This window comes from Anabrus simplex, chromosome 1, assembly GCF_040414725.1.
Source record: "Anabrus simplex isolate iqAnaSimp1 chromosome 1, ASM4041472v1, whole genome shotgun sequence".
Classification (NCBI taxonomy): Eukaryota; Metazoa; Arthropoda; class Insecta; order Orthoptera; family Tettigoniidae; genus Anabrus; species Anabrus simplex.
This window is the reverse complement of record NC_090265.1, coordinates 1,137,541,832-1,137,561,468: the sequence shown is the minus strand read 5'-3', so window position 1 is coordinate 1,137,561,468 and position 19,637 is coordinate 1,137,541,832. Positions and strand designations below refer to the sequence as shown.

Here is a 19,637-nt window from a genome sequence, read left to right as displayed (position 1 = left end):
TACTCACCATACACTTCCGTCAATTGGCAATGGATTTCAATTGGTTCAGTACGTTTTGCATTCAAAAACCGAGTAACTGTGTGCACTTCACACTTGGCGGAAACATCCAACAAGAGCTCTATTGTCAACGGTTGCCGAGCCAAGACTGAGTGCCTCAGCGCAGCATGCGCATGTTTATATGCGAGCGAGGGAAACACTTTTCATCAACAGCCACACGAAGAGAGTTCTTATGAATAGGATATGTTACGAGATTATAAACATTCCAAGTGATAGTTTGAAGTGAGTGTAGGTGATGTACTCTGAGAGTATAAATAGGTGGTATGTTATTTTTATTAAGATAGGTTATGAGATATGAAAATGTCACCAGACAAGATGAAGGTTATGCTGAATTAAGAGGAGGCTGATCCGATATTAATAGTATCTGAGAATAAGACTACTTGTGTGTCGAGGGAATTTATTATTACGAAAAGTTAAGGATATTAAGAGGAAATGCAAGTCAAAATGAATAATTTAAGAAGCTACAGAAATATTATAGGAATGAAATGAAAGATGATACAGAGGTATGTATACGATGAGATAAGAGAAGGAATGAAATGTTTGAAGCAATAAGTGTAATGAACGACACAAGACAGGATTACATGAGTTAATAACATTGTAGGTTGTCAAGTAACAACGTATGATAATAAATGCAATGTATGTTAACCATTATGATATAGGATGATAAGTCTTATTCATCTGCAGATATCCCTATGAATTTGTACTTGGAAATGTTGAGATAGAACTTCCTGTAAATAGCTACATTCATTTAAAATTGATCATGGCACAACTAGATAAATATAGTGGATTTTTGATATTGCATATGAGAGTATGTATGGTTTGATATAGAATTATGTCTTCAAATATGAGTGTTCCCTAACGTTAATCGATTTACGTGAGATCTTACAATTCTAAATAGAATCATTTTAAGTTGTACATACCAAGACAGACCTTTAGGTGACTTTAGTTTGAATAGGAATGTCAATTTTAGACGTAACTTTGAATGATTGAGTAAAAATTAACTTATTGACAACAAATTTTGGCTGTAGTGAATGAGAAACTTATCTACTTTCTGGAAGCTTATAAGAAAGAATAAATACCATGAGTTAAACCCGGGAAACTTACTGAACGTTGCTTTTAGGCAAAATGAAGTGAACAAATTAGATTAAAGCATTGGATGATGTATGTTAACTAGTGAGAATGTTGTCGCAAAAACCATAATTTTCCCAGGAGAGCATGTAGGAAAAATTGTATGTTATTTCAACAATATTGTAAATATAAAATAAGCTTTAGTTCATTCCAAATGATAGCAAAAAGAAGATAAAATGTGATTACTAAGAAATGAGTTTGTCAAACCAGATGTTTATTAGCCAATCAACTTTAAATTTTAATTTTACTATCTTATTATTTTTCTTTTCCTGAACTTTTATATTGTTTTATTAGTAAATTATAGTAGTAAAAAATTTACGTGAGGTTTCATTTACAGTTTGCTGCAGTAGAGTAAGGTATCTTAGAATTCAGGCTATGGACTTTCGAGCAATCATATTGATTTATTGATACATCGGATGGAGACGTCCATTGAATCTACTAGTAAACAGGTAATATAATGCTCGGTGTATAGATTCCTTTTTTGGACCCCACGTAAAACAAATAGATATTTGATTACCCTGAGAAATTGGTCGGGATTTCTTTTACGTGACCCATCCTGGACGCGGGAAGGGCTAATACTTTAAAGTTTACAAATTCTAAGTTTTTAAGAACAACTAGAAAGAATTATCAAGTGAACTCTCAAGTCTCGTTCATAACGTTGCTTCTTCGTCTTAAAAACCTTTTGGGCACTGTCCTTGTGTGGAGACTTTCTTCTGATGGTTGTGTGTTATGTTCCAGCTTGCTGCAGTTACGCCATCCTGCCATCCTAGGCGATACATCACTGTCTCAGTTTTCAGCCAGTTCACTACATGGGTGAGCTGGGCTGAAGGTTACCAGACTGGTAGGGTTGGACTGTAAAGCGGTGCTAGGTGGTGTTGGCACTCCGATCAGTGTCAACGCCCGTATATCAGTGTCAGCGAAACCAAAGGTCAAGATGGAATACTTCAACGTATAATGGACGTTCCAGTTGAGAAGAGCATCAAGATGTCAGTGTTGTTATGTGCTGCTTGCTCTCCAAAATTTGAAGTTTTTTAATTGAGCCCTGACTCAATATTAAGTGGGGGAGGATGTGCCGTGTGGTGTGCAAGTTTATATAGTTGGACTTCTTCAAGTAAAGTCTTTATCATTTAAAATTGTATAAAATTTCATTGTCAAATTTGTGGTACACTCTGTAGCGTACGTGTCGATTCGAGATCTTTCCAAGACAACAAATATCAAATAAAAATATTTAAATTCGATTGGCTGAAATAAATCGAAAGGTAACTCCTGTGCAGTCATTGGTCATTAATTTTGCTGTGGCATTTCCGGTTGAACCATTTGACATGAGCTACCTTCGGGAAGCGCGTCGCAGGGTGGTGGGATTTCTGTCTTTGGAATCATGTGGAGCGGATGAGTTGTCCGGGAGCTTTGTGCTCCATGGAAGCTCTGGCTTTTCTTGGGGTAAGCAAATCTTAAATTTCCTAATGTAACTATTTCATTTCACCTTTTTAATTTGACACAGGAGTTTACCAGTCAATTTTTCTGCCAGTAAACAAATGTAACTTTTTGACGGTGTAAAGAAGGGTTTACATCCATGTTCACTTTAGTATGAGGCAAGCCCTTTATAACATTTTTGTAAGCTAAAGTTAATTTGTCATTAAACTTGGCCTCAGTAGTTCTGTTCCTTTTATTATCTTTCGACCTGTATTTTTGGTGAAGATTTTTCCATGAAAGAGGGAAGGTGTGCACGAATTTTAATGTACAGGGTGGCGCACGAATAGTTGACACATTTGAAAGTGGACTGGCATCCACATCTTTAAGCACGCAGAGGTGGCAAATGTTGAACTTGCACCGTTGAGATTGATTCGATCAATTCGATTTGGTCAAAGTTTTTCAAAATGGCGGCCAAAGTCATTCTGTCACAGTCGCAAATGGCCGAATATAACCTCCAATTCATTGTCTAAGAGTGTAACCAGAAAATAATGTTTTATAACCCTCTGCTTCGAAATAAAAGACTTCTACTAACATTTGTTTTAGAAAGACTGTGATCTGCAATAATACTTGGATATTTTTGTTGGCCTCCGTACATATGTTTTCATATTTGTTCTTTGGTGTTTTTCACACTGTTCAGTGCACTTATAAGCCCCAGCAGAAAAAGTTTTCATATTTGTTCTCTTGTGTTTTTCACACCTTTTAATACTTCCCTGTTATCTTGAGAAATGGTAGATATAGATTTCACTGTACCCGCGGATACACGACGGATACACGACGCAAAATGCTTTCATGCTGGAAAAAAATTTATCTAGCGTTTTCATATCGCTATTGGAAGTTTTTATGCATATATTCAGTAGTATGTTTTCTCGCTTAACACGTTCATTTTTGTTGTCCCCTGCAAAAAGGTCTTAACGAGGTTTTACCGTATACTGCCGAGACAGTCAATTCAAAATTGTAGCAATTTATGCAATATTGGTTTCAATCTCACTATTGAAGAGAAAGCACAACCTGACTAAAGAAGTATTTTCTTTAAGTGTAAATATCTGCCATTACAGAAAACTAAGCATAATTTTAGGAAAAAACATTGTTTCTCAAAGGTCCAAAATTTGATTACAATGTTCACGTATGGAAAATTCTAAATTCCCATGGAGAGAATTAGATATTTTTCACCAATAGAGCATGTCAACAATGTCAAAAAACATATCAGATGTAAGGGTTTTCAGGCGTTTGCTCTATTAATCAGCGTTTCGTCTTAGGTCTGACACCAGACTCATCAGAGTGGGATGTGTCTTCACCTGCATACACCCCAGCGTCAGTGGGTAGGGTGTTGTTTTCCTAGGCTGAAGAGTGCTAATACTGTATTCCAGACACCAAGTCTATTAGCTGCACCAAATGGCTAGAAAATGGGCCTTGAACAGTTGATCTATATACAGGATAATTACCTATCGAGTGAAGTAATCTGCACTGGAGCAACAGCCACATTGTCTGCATCTGTATTGGTACCAGCTGTTGTCTGGGCAGGAACTGTTGTACCAGTAGTCAGATCCTCTGTCTCTTCAGGCCATCCAAATGCATCCTTCGTTTTTCCATACCTATGATAAATGAATAATTATTTCCTGAAGAATATTAAAAATATATATCAGTAACCACTTGTATAATGTGTAACTTACACTTTAACTGAATCCACCATTGTGACTCCTTCTGGATCCTGTGAAGGACCAAATGTTACAGTCATTTTTTTATCAGCCTGAAGACTTTCTTCGCGAGTAAATGGTAGATCAAACCAACGATTGCGAGCTACATTTGTCTGGATACTCCGTCCAAAAACCTGTTATGAACAAATACAATATTTACTTCAATCATACTGTGAACAATTAGACATTAATAATAAATCAAAATAAGTAAATCAAACCCTCGTCCTGTTTCTGTATGGGGTTGGGTATGAAGCGAGATGAATCTTTGTAGTGAGTTTTTACGACCAGATGCCCTTCTTGCTGTCAACCCCATCAGAAGAGTTAATGAGATGAAATGAAGGACGTGATATACACTCATGTTCATAAAAAAACAGAGCACTTTGAAAGACTAGAGGTAGGAAGTTCATATTCACAGGACATGTTCATTAGTGTGTTCTGCAGAAACTATTAGCATTTCAGTCACCAAGCTTCAGCATGTGTCCTGTTGCCTAGTAGGCACTGGGTCCTCCATGGGCACTGATAACTTGTTCGCCGGACTGAGTGGCTCAGACGGTTAAGGCGCTGGCCTTCTAAACCCAACTTGGCAGGTTCGATCCTGGCTCAGTCCGGTGGTATTTGAAGGTGCTCGAATACGACAGCCTCGTGTTGGTAGATTTACTGGCACGTAAAAGAACTCCTGCGAGACTAAATTCCGGCACCTCGGCGTCTCCGAAGACCTTAAAAAGTAGTTAGTGTGACGTAAAGCAAATAACATTATTATTATTATTTTTATTTTATTTTTATTATTATTATTTTTATTATTATTATTATTATTATTGATAACTTGTTCCATGCATGATGGCATTGACGCGTATAAGGCGCGAATGGCGTCTTGGGGTATAGCCATCCAATCTGCATTCACCTGGTTGCATAGTTCATCTTTAGTCGTTGGCATTGGGTCACAGTGCCGCACTCGTCGTTTCACCACATCCCACACATTTTTGATTCAAAACAAATCCGGTGATCGGGTGGGCCAGGGCAACAGTCTGACATGTCAAAAACATATCAGATGCAAGGCCCCTCAGGCGTCTGCTCCATCAACCAGCGCCTCGTCCTAGGTCTGACACTAGACTTATCAGAGTGGGACACGACAGACCCCACCCACTGACGCAGGGGTGTATGCAGGTGAACCTATCAGAAGCCCCCACGAGAGGCACAGTCTGACAAATGCATACGGGAGATAAATCTCCACAATGGAACCATTGCCCGCCCAGCCATTCCGAATGGAAAATTCCAAATTCCCATGGAGGGAATTAGACACTTTTCACCAACAGAGCATGCCAAAAATGTCAAAAACTATCAGATGCAAGGCCCCTCAGGTGCCTGCTCCATCAACCAGTGCCTCGTCCTAGGTCTGACACTAGACTCATCAGAGTTGGACGCGTCAGACCCCACCCACTGACGCTGGGGTCTGACATCCTGTGATAACAAGAAGGCAAGTGTTCATGCAGCAACATGTGGTCGCGCATTGTCCTGCTGAAATATGATGTCTAGGGTGCCGTGCAGAAAGAGTATGACTACGGGTCGCAGGATGTCATTCACGTAGGTCAAATTGGTCACAGTGCCTTGGACATGCACCAAATGTTATTTGTGGTTGTACCCAACAGCACCCCACATCATAAGGCCTGGAGTTGGCACCGTATGTCTTGTGTGAATGCAGTCAATGTGATGCCTCTCCTGTCTGCGGCAAACTAAAATGCGGCCATCATTTTCAAACAAACAGAACCTGGATTCGTCCGAAAACACTATCTGCTGCCATTCCTGCCCCCAGTGATGTCGTTCCATACACCATTGCAGTCTAGCATGTGTCACGATTAAGACCCGAATGTTTAGGTTTTAAACTATTTCATTCCTTGCTAGCTAACTGCAGTATTTTAACTTACTTATCCATTTCATTACCATTGAAGTAAATTACTCGAATCTTATAAAAACCTAAAAATAACTAAATAAGACGTTAAAACCTTAAAAAAAAAAAAAACTAAATGAGCTATTGAAGACAATATTATGTTATTTTGTAATAGAAGTACCAAATATTAATGAAAGGGAATGATTTAAAAAAAACATTATGCACGACTTTTTTAAACAACATGGTTTGGAACTGGAAGTGGTTTGTAAGTACAACTAGAGCGAGCAAAACAACGTGATACGATACTATTCCACTAGGGTACAGCACACATCAAGAGACAACCCCCTGGCGTTCACTGACCTGTATCTAGAAGGTAGAGTAGGTACAAGCCCGCCTAACTGGCCAGCTTCAGTGCATCTCTGATTGTGTATGGTCGACTACCAGCAGCTACTGCGCTGTTCACTGTTTAGCTCTATACACATTGTGCTACAGACTAAAATTATTTTTCCCTATAAATCAATTTATTATTGAAGGCAGTTTAAGAAGCTTACGCATATCAGAAGTAGCGATGCCTAAAGGCAAGTCATCTCAAAGTTGGTTGATTCACCAGTGGATTGGTAATGATTTGGACTTACAGATGGCAAAATTATATTTTGTCAAGTCTGCCAAAAGCAGGTAAGGAATTATTTAGCATACCTACAATAAAAAAAATGCCCATTAATGTAATGAAAAGCAAGTTTTATAGAAAATTATAAATGAGAAAACAAATATTATGGGCTCTCGAGACGAATGCTGCAAAGCAAACCTCGGACAAGTAATCGTACAGTATGCGCAACTTTTAGTGATACCTGGTTTTACGGGGTGAGGAGTAAGGAGGGAGCTCTTCCATTATCAGTAATACTGCCAAATTGAATGGAAAGGAAATCTGAATTGAATCGAAAGTATGATCGATCGATATGAATTTTCTAAACCGTTATTATGTTAGCATGAATTCTCTGAAATATCACTGCTACCTGCAGACATATCACTTCGACAATCACTTTCACAATCATCACTGATATCTACAGTACTATTAATTACAATCTCATCCATGGCTATTTCCATGACACCACCGTGCCTCCATTATTCTGCTTCCAGTTCTTTCACCTTTCTGCAATTCCGACCACTCTGGCATTAAAGAATGATTACCTCAAAATAGTAAACACACGCTCTAACAAACCAACGAATCACAAGCCTGACCCCGCCCCTACTTCCCCAATAGTCACTCCTTCTTCCCCTCCACAGCTAATATGAGCCTCAGACGCACTCGTAGTAGAACACAACAAGCCTTCAGACATATTGGTACAAGACCTCCACAACAACAATAGTAAGTACTCTTTCCATATACACACCAGGTATTTCTTCATACACACACTATACTTATATTAGCTTTACAGACTACAACCACAAACGAACATGGACGAGAGAGGTGTTGCCACCAACAGCTTCTAAATTCAAACTCAAGACCTGCATTTTATTATATTTAAAATTTACTGGAGTACATCACAGTTGGATTATATAACAAAAAAGTTTTTCATGACAAAGGTCCATACCAATGACACATATCAGCCTCAGAACATTCTCGAAGATTACCTCACACAGCTAAACCAACATGACAGAAGCAAAGGAACCACACAGAAGATAGAAGAATGGAATCTAAGCAACATGAACTTAAATTTTAATAAGTGTCTAACCTATACATACCAAATTTTAATGTTTAAAGATAAAAATTTCATTGTTCCGTATTGAAAGTATTAACGTTAAAATTGAATAATTGAAAAAGAGGTTCAACCTATTCAATACATAAGAGAAAGAAATGTAGTGATTACATTGTTATTTAATAGTAATTAGAATCTATTCGTCTTCGACTTCAACATATTGATAGATCTTCATATGTTGTTCAATAGTGTTGTGACTTTGTGCCTGACGGTGTGTAAAAACTGACCCATTTGACCGTTCTCCGCTGTTCATAAACATTGAGAGACAATACCTATCATTGCGTGTGCCGTACCACCATTCATAAAATTACGCACTGTTTTCTTTTAAGTGACTCACATTTTCTACCCCCATCATTTTATATTGCCTCTTATACCGATCCAGAGTTCACTTAATCTTTTTGTTTTGCATATGCATTGTTTTTCATGTTTTTTTTATGTTTTGATCGGCTGACGATGACCTGGACTATGGTCGAAACCGGTTCCAATTCTAATTACTATTAAATAAGAATGTAATCACTACATTTCTTTCTCTTATGTATTGAATAGGTTGAACCTCTTTTTCAATTATTCAATTTTAACGTAAATTTTAATGTGTTAAAATTTTTTAAGTGTTATATATTGTGGCCCATATGTTTTACTGTGTTCTGTATACAGTAGAACCTCGATAATTCGAAATCGGTTAATTCAAAATTCCGCCTAATTAGAAGACGCTCTCGTTCCCAGAAACGTGAGATTCATTTTTGCATGTTATTTAAATTGTTTAATTCGAAATACGGATAATTCGTAATTCGAAGTACAATGTCGGCCCCATTACCGAAATTCAGACTTTTAATTCGAAACTGCCTTTACATTTTAAAACAATAGTATGTTACAGAGTAATTTCAACTTGAAATGTATCCGCGTCATAATAGAACGCGTGTTCCGGAACGTGGAGGGGTAGCTTTCCGCTCTTACACTCACTTCAGTGGGTCTACAGTGCGCTTCACGATTGCTAAGTTGAATGAAATCGGAATTCTTTTGTATTCAACCTTTTAAGGAACGCCGTAATATCACGCAACAGGCAGTGTGCGGAGAAACAGAATCGCGAACACTGGCGATGCCGACAGTTGACAAAAAAACGTGGCTCATATACCTAATAAATTCGTAGGCACCGAAAAAAAATTGTCATTGCCGATAAAACTGCATTGTTTTATTTTAAATCGAACTCAAACGGTCTTATGGTTTTAAAGGAGAAAGTGCCAACCGGGGAATCATACAAGGGTGGGGGATGGGGGTCATTGTAGCGCACCGCAATGCACATGGGAGCGAGAAACTTTATCCCCTCGTCATAGGAAAGTTTGATAAGCCACAAAGGGCGTCCGGCATTTTCCATGCCAGTACAAAGCATCAAAAAATGCAAACAGTACAGAAATCCAAAAAATAATGCATTGAACAGGGGATCCAGCATAATTTATCCTCGTCTTTGAATTGTGATATTTTTTCTGTTCTTGCGTGAGGTTATGTTTGTCAGTGATTTATCCAAGTACATTATTTGAACATTGTAAATGCACCTTGTTGGATACATTTCGGAAATAGTTTTCTCCATGGTATTTGAAAGGTTTAAACTTGAATCGAGGCGATTGCATATATTAATGGGTCTTAGAATACTTTGTGACGCGGCAAGTGTTTACATTTCTCAAGTACGAGAGAAGTGCCATGGCGGGATATCGTACAAGGATAGAGTCATAGGAAAGTTCGATTTTAAGGACAACGGGTACTTTCTGTGTAAATACAATGCATGTAAGGGCCGGTTCTACCATCTGCTGGTAAAGTGGCTGGCAGTTGCCTGGAAAGTAAACTACCTGGGGGTGTAAATCGGCTGGTACTTTGCCTTGCGTGCAACCACCTCCGCGCAAGCGCTGGGTAGCTACCCGGAGCTAGACACCGATATAGGGTGTTGGCTAGACTGATTTTCAGCAACTTCTCGCTTTTGAGTGTGGTGCTATCTATCGTCAGATGTATGAAGCTCATTTCGATTCTCTTATTTTCCTGTGCTTGCATCTGTTGATTATCGCCAACAAGCCTAATAACGGGAGTCTTAAGAGTTATGAACTACGATTTATGTTAAGCTTTCGTGATTTTAATCTATGATCTTCAAAATCAATACCTAATTGGGATTAAAATCTCGAGATTACATTTTCTTACGCCAGTTATAACCTGTCATGTAAGGCAGAGTTTTTGCAGAGTATTCTCGTAGCAGATTGGTCAAGTCGCTCGCTCCATAATAGAAGGTACGCAGATTTTCATTGTCTTTCTAATTTACATTTAAAAAAATTATTTTCGTTCCCTGCCATTGTCCTTAACTCTTCTTTACGCGCTTCCATATACGTATATACACCCACATCTTCCTTACGGACGTATTGCCTTTGAGCATTCTATCTGCAGGCTTCTGTGAATTGATTATCTCCACGATGCTCTATTTGCAACTAGCCCTGTGACCTCGTTTAGTTCCACGTGCTTCCATTTAATGATAATGCATTTCATTCTAATGTTTAACTTTATGAAGATAAAGTTGGAAGGTACTGTTAAAGAACTAATCGGGGTAAATATCCATTCACAGGAAGAGGAATTCGGGAATGGAATAGTTTCCTATTTCTTCGAAATCAATTACAAGAAGACTACGCAAACAAATGATAGGGAACCTGCTACCTGGGCGACAGTCCTATATGCTATATTAAACGTAACATCACTTTCTATAAGTAGCACACATATAAAGCATTTTCCTAGTAGACATAACATTGTGATTAAACATTTCAGTGAAATATATTATTAACAAAAGAACGTATGAAAAGAGGCATACAGATTAATACAACGCTAATAATGAACATGAAAAAGATTCGTCATAATGAAGACTTGAACCTGTAAACCTCGTATTATGAACTGAGCGCGTTAGCCATTACGCTACAAGGAAACTTGGGGGGTAATTGGAATACATACACTAAATTATACTTGGTTTCTGAAAACTGAAAAAGTAGAAAATTAAATCCCATTTAAAATTATTTCCAAATAGGTCTTGATTTTGCATCCTTTTAGAGTTTCTTTGTGAAAGCTTGACGTATAAAATGTGTTCCCTACGCTACCAATGCGCAAAGGCTGGTGTGACCGTTGCAACTCAAAGGAAGCATTAATGTTCAAAATCCTGCAATACAATATCGATCACTGTTACAGTATAATGCTTTTTTCAGTATAGTAAGCTAATTTGAGTGGTATGTCACCAGAAATACAGCTAATAATGTTCAGCTCTCAAAACTGCCCGGCAGGTAAATTCTTCAACAATAATAAAGGTGTTTTAATTTGTTCCACCTATTCAATACTTATATAAGTATATAAGTATTGAATAGGTGGATTAAAGCACCTTTATATAAGTATATAAGTATTGAATAGGTGGAACAAATAAAAACACCTTTATTATTGTTGAACTGTTAAGTTTTCAATACGGACCTAAAATGAGGTTTATAACATGTAAATTCTTATCGGGCCCTCGAAGTGGCCGATAAATTACGCGCCGGGTTACTATGATTTATGCTGCCGATAGCGCTACCTGGGAGTGGTCGAACGGAAACATCCTTTTTTTTTTTTGCTAGGGGCTTTACGTCGCACCGACACAGATAGGTCTTATGGCGACGATGGGATAGGAAAGGCCTAGGAGTTGGAAGGAAGCGGCCGTGGCCTTAATTAAGGTAGAGCCCCAGCATTTGCCTGGTGTGAAAATGGGAAACCACGGAAAACCATTTTCAGGGCTGCCGATAGTGGGATTCGAACCTACTATCTCCCGGATGCAAGCTCACAGCCAACTCGCCCGGTGAAACATCCTTTTACGCGGAGGGCAAGTTACACGCTACTTTACCAGTAGGTGGTAGAACCGGTCCTAAAATGCATACAGTATAGTAATCCAATGAATAAAGCACTTGCACATGGGAACCAGCATAGATTTCTTCTCGTCCTTGAGTCGTGCTTTTTTTTTTTTCCCCTCCCTTTCTTTCGTTGCGTGAGGTTATGTTTATCAGTGAGATATCCAAGTGCATTATTTGTATACTGTAAATGCATACATTTTGGAAATAGTTCTTTTTTCATGGCATTTGAAAGGTATAAACTGTGAATCAAGGTTAACTGCATGCAGTAACGGGCCTTAGAATAGTTTGTAACGCGGCAAGGATTGGTACTTCTGAATTGCGAATTGGCGGTTAATTCAAAATCACGTAATTCGAAGTCCAATTTTTGAGTCGCAGCGACTTCGAATTAACAAGGTTTTACTGTACTCATGTTCTAACTTATTGTAACTTTTTACCTTTGACCACAGATATTTTAACTTCATGCTACTGTATATTGCATTTCCATCCCCCATTACACATCCGGATGTCTAACATAATAACAACTTGTGATTTTGTCTAATGGCTGGAAACTAATCATGTACTATCTGATGATGGCCATTAAGGGCCGGAACCGGTACTAGTGTAATCTATTTACAATAAATTAAGTACTGATTGGTGGAAAAACACATTTCTTGTCTATACATTGAATCTATCAATACGGAAAATGAAATTTATATAAATAATAATCACTAACATATATTCGAATATACCCGTAAATGACACAATTAACATTGTAAACTAACCTTATGAAACATAACAACCCAAGCAGATGCGAAATAGACGATTTTATTAATTTATAGAAATTCGTACTTAATAATAACGATTTCACATTCAATAATAAAATACATCGTCAAAAGGGACTAGCACTGGGCGAACCAATCTCCGGCATTCTTGCTAACATCTTAATGGACGATAAGGAAACTAATTTAATAATTAATAAAATTAACGGCATAAAACTCTGGGTAAGATATTTGGATGACACGTTCGCAATCATGATAAATGGATAAACAACTGACCGATAGTGACAACGTACTCAGGCTCCTCAACAATCTTAACTACAATAGGATACCTTTGCAAGTCTTTCAGGAACATCGACGTGAAGGCGAAATGGAAAGAAGCCATTGAACATTTGGTCACAGCCCGAAACCGTATGGCTAAGAGATTGAACCCTAGTACTGCTGCAGGATTTTACCTCAAATGCTGAGTCTAAAGTTAATGCATTACAGACATTATTTAAAAAAATATTTGTAGCCACAAATAAGTCATAATATGCATGTATTGTATACCATTTTAAAGCTTAGAAGTAGCACTAACCGTTGATGCAAGATACGAAAAGATTAAATTAACAATAATGGGTAATACTGTGAAAAATATATTAAAAAGTTTCACCATTTACAAAAATTCAAGGTTATAAACTTCATTATTGGTTCAGTATTGAATTAAAATTACATATAAAATAAGATACAAAGTTTATTCCACCTACTCAATACTATACAGTAATTGCAATGCTTATAAATACATTACAATATATTAACAAGGTACTAGTTTCGAAACTATATGGGTCATCTTCAGCCTAACTAAGATACTTATGGATATGCCAAAGTCCTAAGACAGAAATACACTGTGGAAATGAGGTTTAAAAGAATGAACTGTGTATGTGATGTAATGATGTACATATAAAATGGTGGATAGATGAACTGTTATATGAAATAATGTTGTGCTATCAGTGACAAATAAAATTTTAGGATTTACGTCAAATACAATTAGACTGTAAAAATTGTTATCATACAATTATTACAATATTGAATAAAATATGCCTTTGTTGGTGAATACTCTAAAATTGCACTCTAGAAACATAATATGTCGGCTGAATGCAAAGTCCTAGAATTTCTAGAATTCCGAGTGCGTCTTCAGGTGGAGAATTAAAAGTTGAACATTGGCGCAGAGGGTATCTGTCTTGCTTGAGGTCCAATATATCTAATACAGAAGTTAAATGTCGATAAAACTATACAGCATTCTTGTGATATAATAAATTCTTGCTGTACTGTGAGGAATATTTCCAATCCAAGCTGGAACCAATAGAACCTTGCCCGCACTGTGAACAACCTTACCGGTGGAGTGCAACTCACAGCAAGAATTTCACTTTATTTCCAGGAGAATTGCAAACAACACACCTGCGTTGATGATTATTGGGAAGTTTCTCTATAGTGTAAGAGGTGTTGCCAGAAGCTGGCATGTTTTGAACTTCTTCAGCACCACACAGATATTCCACAACGTTCACAAATAGTCATACTGTCCCCTTCAAAAGTGGTAATATTTTATCAAGAAAGAACATTTATTACAACAGTGAGTTGGGACATTATTCTGACCGCCAGGAAGGGAATTTTATCACTTCCGAGCCGGCGAGAACCAGCCACCTGGTGACTGGATTTTCCAGTTGGGCAAGCACGCGAGAGAGCGAGCCGAGAATACTGTTAGATGTCCTTCAATCAGCTGCGAGTGCCACGTGACAAGGTGAACAGTGCATGAGCCAGGCGATCGATAATATCAAGGACGATTGACGTAAGACTATAGCAGCCAATAAAACGACAATCTTCGCATGAGTGTTATGGATCAACCAATCAAGTGTAATTAAGAGACACACCTCCGTCTCAAGATGACGAAATAGTGGTATTTCCGAAGGAAATTTTTATCCTGGTTTCTACTTCTGAACTCAACGTCTGGGAATTATTCTGACTACAACTACGGTCAAGATTAGACGTCTTTTTGCTTCGCTGGGGAACTTGAAAATCTAACATACAGACATTTTCAAAATTCTGACTACAATTAATTGGAGATTCACAAAAGTTAAGTTTATTTTATCCATCTCAATTAGCATCGGGCGTGTGTCCTGGACTTTTCTAAGACTTGTTTGTCAGTTTCAGCTTTTCACGAGGAAATCAGGAGAGGAAGACTACTGGTTCGAGCACATTTCAAGATGCCTGCCCTTCCACAAAATGAGTTCTGCTGCTGGTTCCTGTACGTCCTCACGTCCTCAATGAGCTTCTAATTATGTAAGGCACCTCAGACATGGACGAGACATGATTCGATGGTGCATAAATATATTTCCAATACTGTTCAGTGAACTGAAAACTATGTCATACCCTAATCCTTTACCACTTGGTGCAGAACCTCCAGACTTTACAGGTGAATAAACACTGAACTGCATTGTATATGAGGAAACTGGTTCACACACCTTGAAAAGTTTAATGATGCTTGTCTGGCAGATACTGAATCAGATGAGTTCTGTTTTTAGTACCAACTAATGTCTCATCAATACTGAGTGTTTTCTCTGGAACATAGTGATTTTTAAAACAAGAATTGAAGTGGCCAATGGCTGGCCTAACCTTGAAGAGGGGATCATAGTCCAGGTCACCTGGTTTCTTGCTGCATGTGTTGTCCACAATATGGAAAAATCTGTTTATTAGGAAGAAGGTATCCCTTGCCATTACTTTTCTAAAGAAGGGTGTGTCTTGACTAGGGTGCTGAGTGGACCAATAACTTGACAGGTTCTTTTTCCTCACAAGACCCACATTTATGACCAGGCCAATAAAACGTTTTAAATCTGCCATCCCAATACCACCATCTGGCCATAGACAAAATCGACTGTGCTTCTGTAGAACACCTAACTTATGAATGTATTTTCTGGCATAACGATTAGTCTCTTGCACTAATAATCTCCAGAACCCAAGGTTAAAAGACAGAAAGAAGTACAAGATTGGGGCTGCATTACGGGGAGGCATATTTCTGGGTCCTGGGTGGTGAACAGTAAATGAGACACTTTTTCCAGGGAATTCACTTTCTGGAGTTTCCACATCACATCAATTCACACTCATGCCTCCAATTCTTACATTACCAGTCGCCTGAAAACTTGTTGTAGGACCTGGAAGCTCATCAACATACACGTCACTGGATTTTGGGACACCCTTTGAAAATCTACCCGCTGCACTCACTATTTCATTTTCAATTTTGTCATCTGATGAACTCTTCACATTATCCTCCACACAATAATCGTCATCACTATCCGTATCATCATAAATAAGTCTTTCAACCTCATTATCATCAACATAAACTGACGCCATGTTGCCTAACCGATAACTTCAAGTGTAAAGATAAAATAGTGTCTGCCTTCCAAACAAATGATATTTGTGACTCTTAACAGTTTCAAAAGAAAGATAAACCTTCCAACTAGCAGGTAAACATACTACTCCTGCCATCTCTTGAGATACTTAGGAACTACGACAATTTTCCCAACCGTCTGTCAGACGATCACAGTTGAGAAACAGTCACACCGTCTGTCAGACAGACAGTCCGCAGTTCTTGGGTTAATCATGGGAGAAAAGCTGTTTCCTACCAGGTTGGAGATCTGGTGGTGGTAAGAAGATTCCCAGTCAGCTCGGCAGCTGACTAAATCACTGCCAAGCTATGTCAACGGTGGTCTAGCCCTAAAAGAATTATATAATTTCTTGGACCTGTGACGGTTCAACTAGAAGATGTCAAGGATAAAAGGGTATCAAAAGCACACATATCTCTAATAAAGCCGTATCATCGGTGACACGTGTAGTCCTCATACCTGATATATGTTATGCTTTTGTGTTGTAATGTTTTAATTTGATTGTTGAAGGAATAACAGTATATTGAAATGTACTCTCTTTTTCAGGGGAAAAAAGGGGTATAGAGATATCAAAGAAGGACTTCGGTAAAAAAAACAACAACAAAAAACCGAAGAGTCGAATGGAACAAAGCAAATTTTAATTTCCTTTCACGGACATTTATCGACCGAGATGGAATATGGAATTACTAATTTATCGCAATTGCTACTAAATAAAATGTGAAAGAGACTGATTCAATCAGCACGGTGTTACTTGAGAGTGCATGGACCCCTTTTGAAGTGGACTGTAAATCATTTCTCTATCACCACATCCCTTGGTTATGACCATGTACATCAAAAAGTTAGTTTTACTATCTATGTTTTAGATTCTTAATGTTAAAGCGCACGCTTTAGATTTAAGTTTTAAACCTCCTTTCAAATGCGTCACCTTGACTAATCATCAAAGGAGGACGCATTTTAAACCGGGGCAGTGAGATGATGAGCCATTTGCATTGGTCAATATCACGTAGATATGTTAATTCAATTTATTCCAAACAAAGTTATAGTCTTGTTGTATTACTGCAATGGCGTCTTGCGACTTCACCCAGTATGAGTTATATAGTACCAAGTGTGTACAAGAGATGGCGGACATCTTGGTGTTGGTCGTCGAAGGTCAAACTTCCTGCCACCTGCGAATCTTTAATCTCCTTGACTGTGTTGGTTGTTGTTATTTTTGGAGAGAAAAGAAAAATGGCTTCCCTGCACATTGAAGCAGCATTTCTGATTTATCAGAATGTTTTTAAACGCTTTAAGTGTATCTGCAACAACCTTACATTTTTCTGTTTGAGTCCTTGATAGCTCCAGGTATTTGTTGACTCTCTTGAAAGCTCCTGTATTAGTAAGTTATCTTATATTTAAATTTGGGGTTTCCTTATTTTCGATATGCAATGTTTACTCTGTTGTATGAATGGACTGTGTACATGTGAGCTTGGTACTTGATTGATATGCTATTTTGGTTATGGGAGGATCCAGCATATACATTATTTTTGTGTCTGCTTTGTCGCTTGCCAGGAACCATCAGATTGTGATTGCCTTTCGTGTCATGGCGAGAACACTATTGCCTTGTACGAATAGCAGTCATGATGGGAATACTTTGGAGTATTTGTGATGTTATATTAATGTTGGATCTGTGTGCCTTGTCTTATTTTTGCATAACAGTGCCAAAATGTATGGCAGTGTGGGTGAGTGAATGGGTGTGTTGGGAGTACATGTGTCATATTGATAACCCAATTTCCATTTTATCATTTTATGCCGATTCCAGGCTTGTAGTTTTGTACCTGTGTTGGCTTCTCACTATATTATTTCTGTTTATTGCCACCTCGTTTACACCATTTAGTCCCATCATTTTTTGCACTGTTTTGACCTCAGTCACTGATGTTTTGTCATTGATGAGCAAGCTCATTTACCTTTCTTTTAACTTCCTGGAGCTCTCAGAACATATATTACCTTTGCCTATTCCTTGACGCCGGGGAGCGGATAACGAATGTGATGGATTGTTGAAAAAAGATACGATGTATGCGGGTGGATGGAATTACGTGTTTTCGAGGAATAACATATCCCCAGGAAAGTGTGACCTTTGTGGCTCTGTTTTAAAACTGTTAGAAATTGTCTTTGAACATTTAAAGACAAAAAAAAAAAGGTTTTACCTCTCAGTGCGATTGCGTCAAATAATTTAATATCACAATGTGGATACTTGTGTGAATATTTGTTTGCGAATGGCCAGGATACTATTAAAACTCCGGCGATTGTAATACATAAGTATTTGTTTCAATCACTATGTTTATCTTAATTTAATTTGTTTCTCCTTACTTGAATAAACCATGTTGTTTTCTAATTCTCATTTTATTCTAGTAGCATTTGGTCTCTTAATTGCAGTAAGATAAGAGCCCGATTTCCAGCTTGGGGCCTTAGTTTGTTGGCCTTTCCCAGTCACTGTACATGGGTTTGTATCCGCATATTATCTTCCGCCGATGTTTTGGTTTTTTATTGTTTATTGGCGAGTTCTCTTGCGGGTGGGGCCTGGTTCACCACTTTCTATGACAATTCCACTCAGCCTGTGCAAAGAATAAGGCATCAAGGTGCCGAGGAAATCGTAGAGAAACCTACTGCCAAATGTGCTTCTAATCAATACATGGGGGGCTTTGATCTTTCTAACCACTATGATAGCTCATACCCATTCACACGTAAGTCAGTGAAGTGGTGGAGAAATTGTTCTTCTGGCTTCTGGAGATCACAATAGTGAATGCTTTCCTAATCTTCAAAGAAGATAACAATGGAATGACCCATCTGAAGTTCAGGAAAAACTTACTAAGACAACTTGTAGGAAATGTGCAAAATACACAGAACAGGAAAAGGGGAAGACCTTCCTCAATATATGAAGAAGTGAGGCTGAATGGCAAGCTGCACCTGCTGTACCCCAATCCCGAAGAAAAAACTAAGGACTGCAAGGTTTGCAGTGGCAGGAAAGTTGTTGGAGGGAGGCAAGCGACAGTCCAATTCTGTGAAACCTGTAAGAAGCAACCAGGGCTCCATCCAAGCATTTGCTCTGAACGCTTCTGCACACTCAAGACATACCGTTGCACCCGCCTATCGAGCGGTCAGTGCCAAGTTCTCCCGGTAACTCAATTTCTTCTCAGGGTATTCTATTTATCGCTCATAAAATCTGTGATTTTATATGGGTTTGTTTTTTTACGTGGTTTCGGAAGAGACTCGGTCTGTTGAGATGCACGTCATGAGAATACCTATATGCTCAAGTAAGGACCTGTGGCCGAAAACCTCAAAAAGAATCTCTTTCTTTTTGTCAAACTCATCAATTACTTATATCTACAAAACTTATTAGGTAACTTACAAACTAGCCGTTATCCAAAAGGAATTCAAAACACAGGCACTTTCTAAAAGAAAAATATAAGAAAATTTATTGAATAAATCATGTTCAATGTAAGTTAATGTGAATTCTGGGTAGTATTATCTTAATAATATTTAAGCATAAAAGATTAGAGTCAGCGCTGGCTCAAATAAAAGTAAAATAATTAAGCTTTAAAT

The 19,637-nt window shown here is 38.1% G+C and overlaps 1 protein-coding gene across 1 annotated transcript in view; it reads right to left on the bottom strand.

Moving 5' to 3' along the window:
- poe (E3 ubiquitin-protein ligase-like protein poe) overlaps positions 1 to 19,637 on the bottom strand; it is a 797,274-nt gene that overhangs the window by 336,490 nt on the left and 441,147 nt on the right. Inside the window, exons 41-42 of the mRNA XM_067137373.2 lie at positions 4,329 to 4,486; positions 4,101 to 4,250 (exon numbers count right to left, since the gene is read on the bottom strand). Of these exons, the coding sequence (XP_066993474.2) occupies positions 4,101 to 4,250; positions 4,329 to 4,486 (308 nt within the window). The remainder of the gene's footprint in view (positions 1 to 4,100; positions 4,251 to 4,328; positions 4,487 to 19,637) is intronic.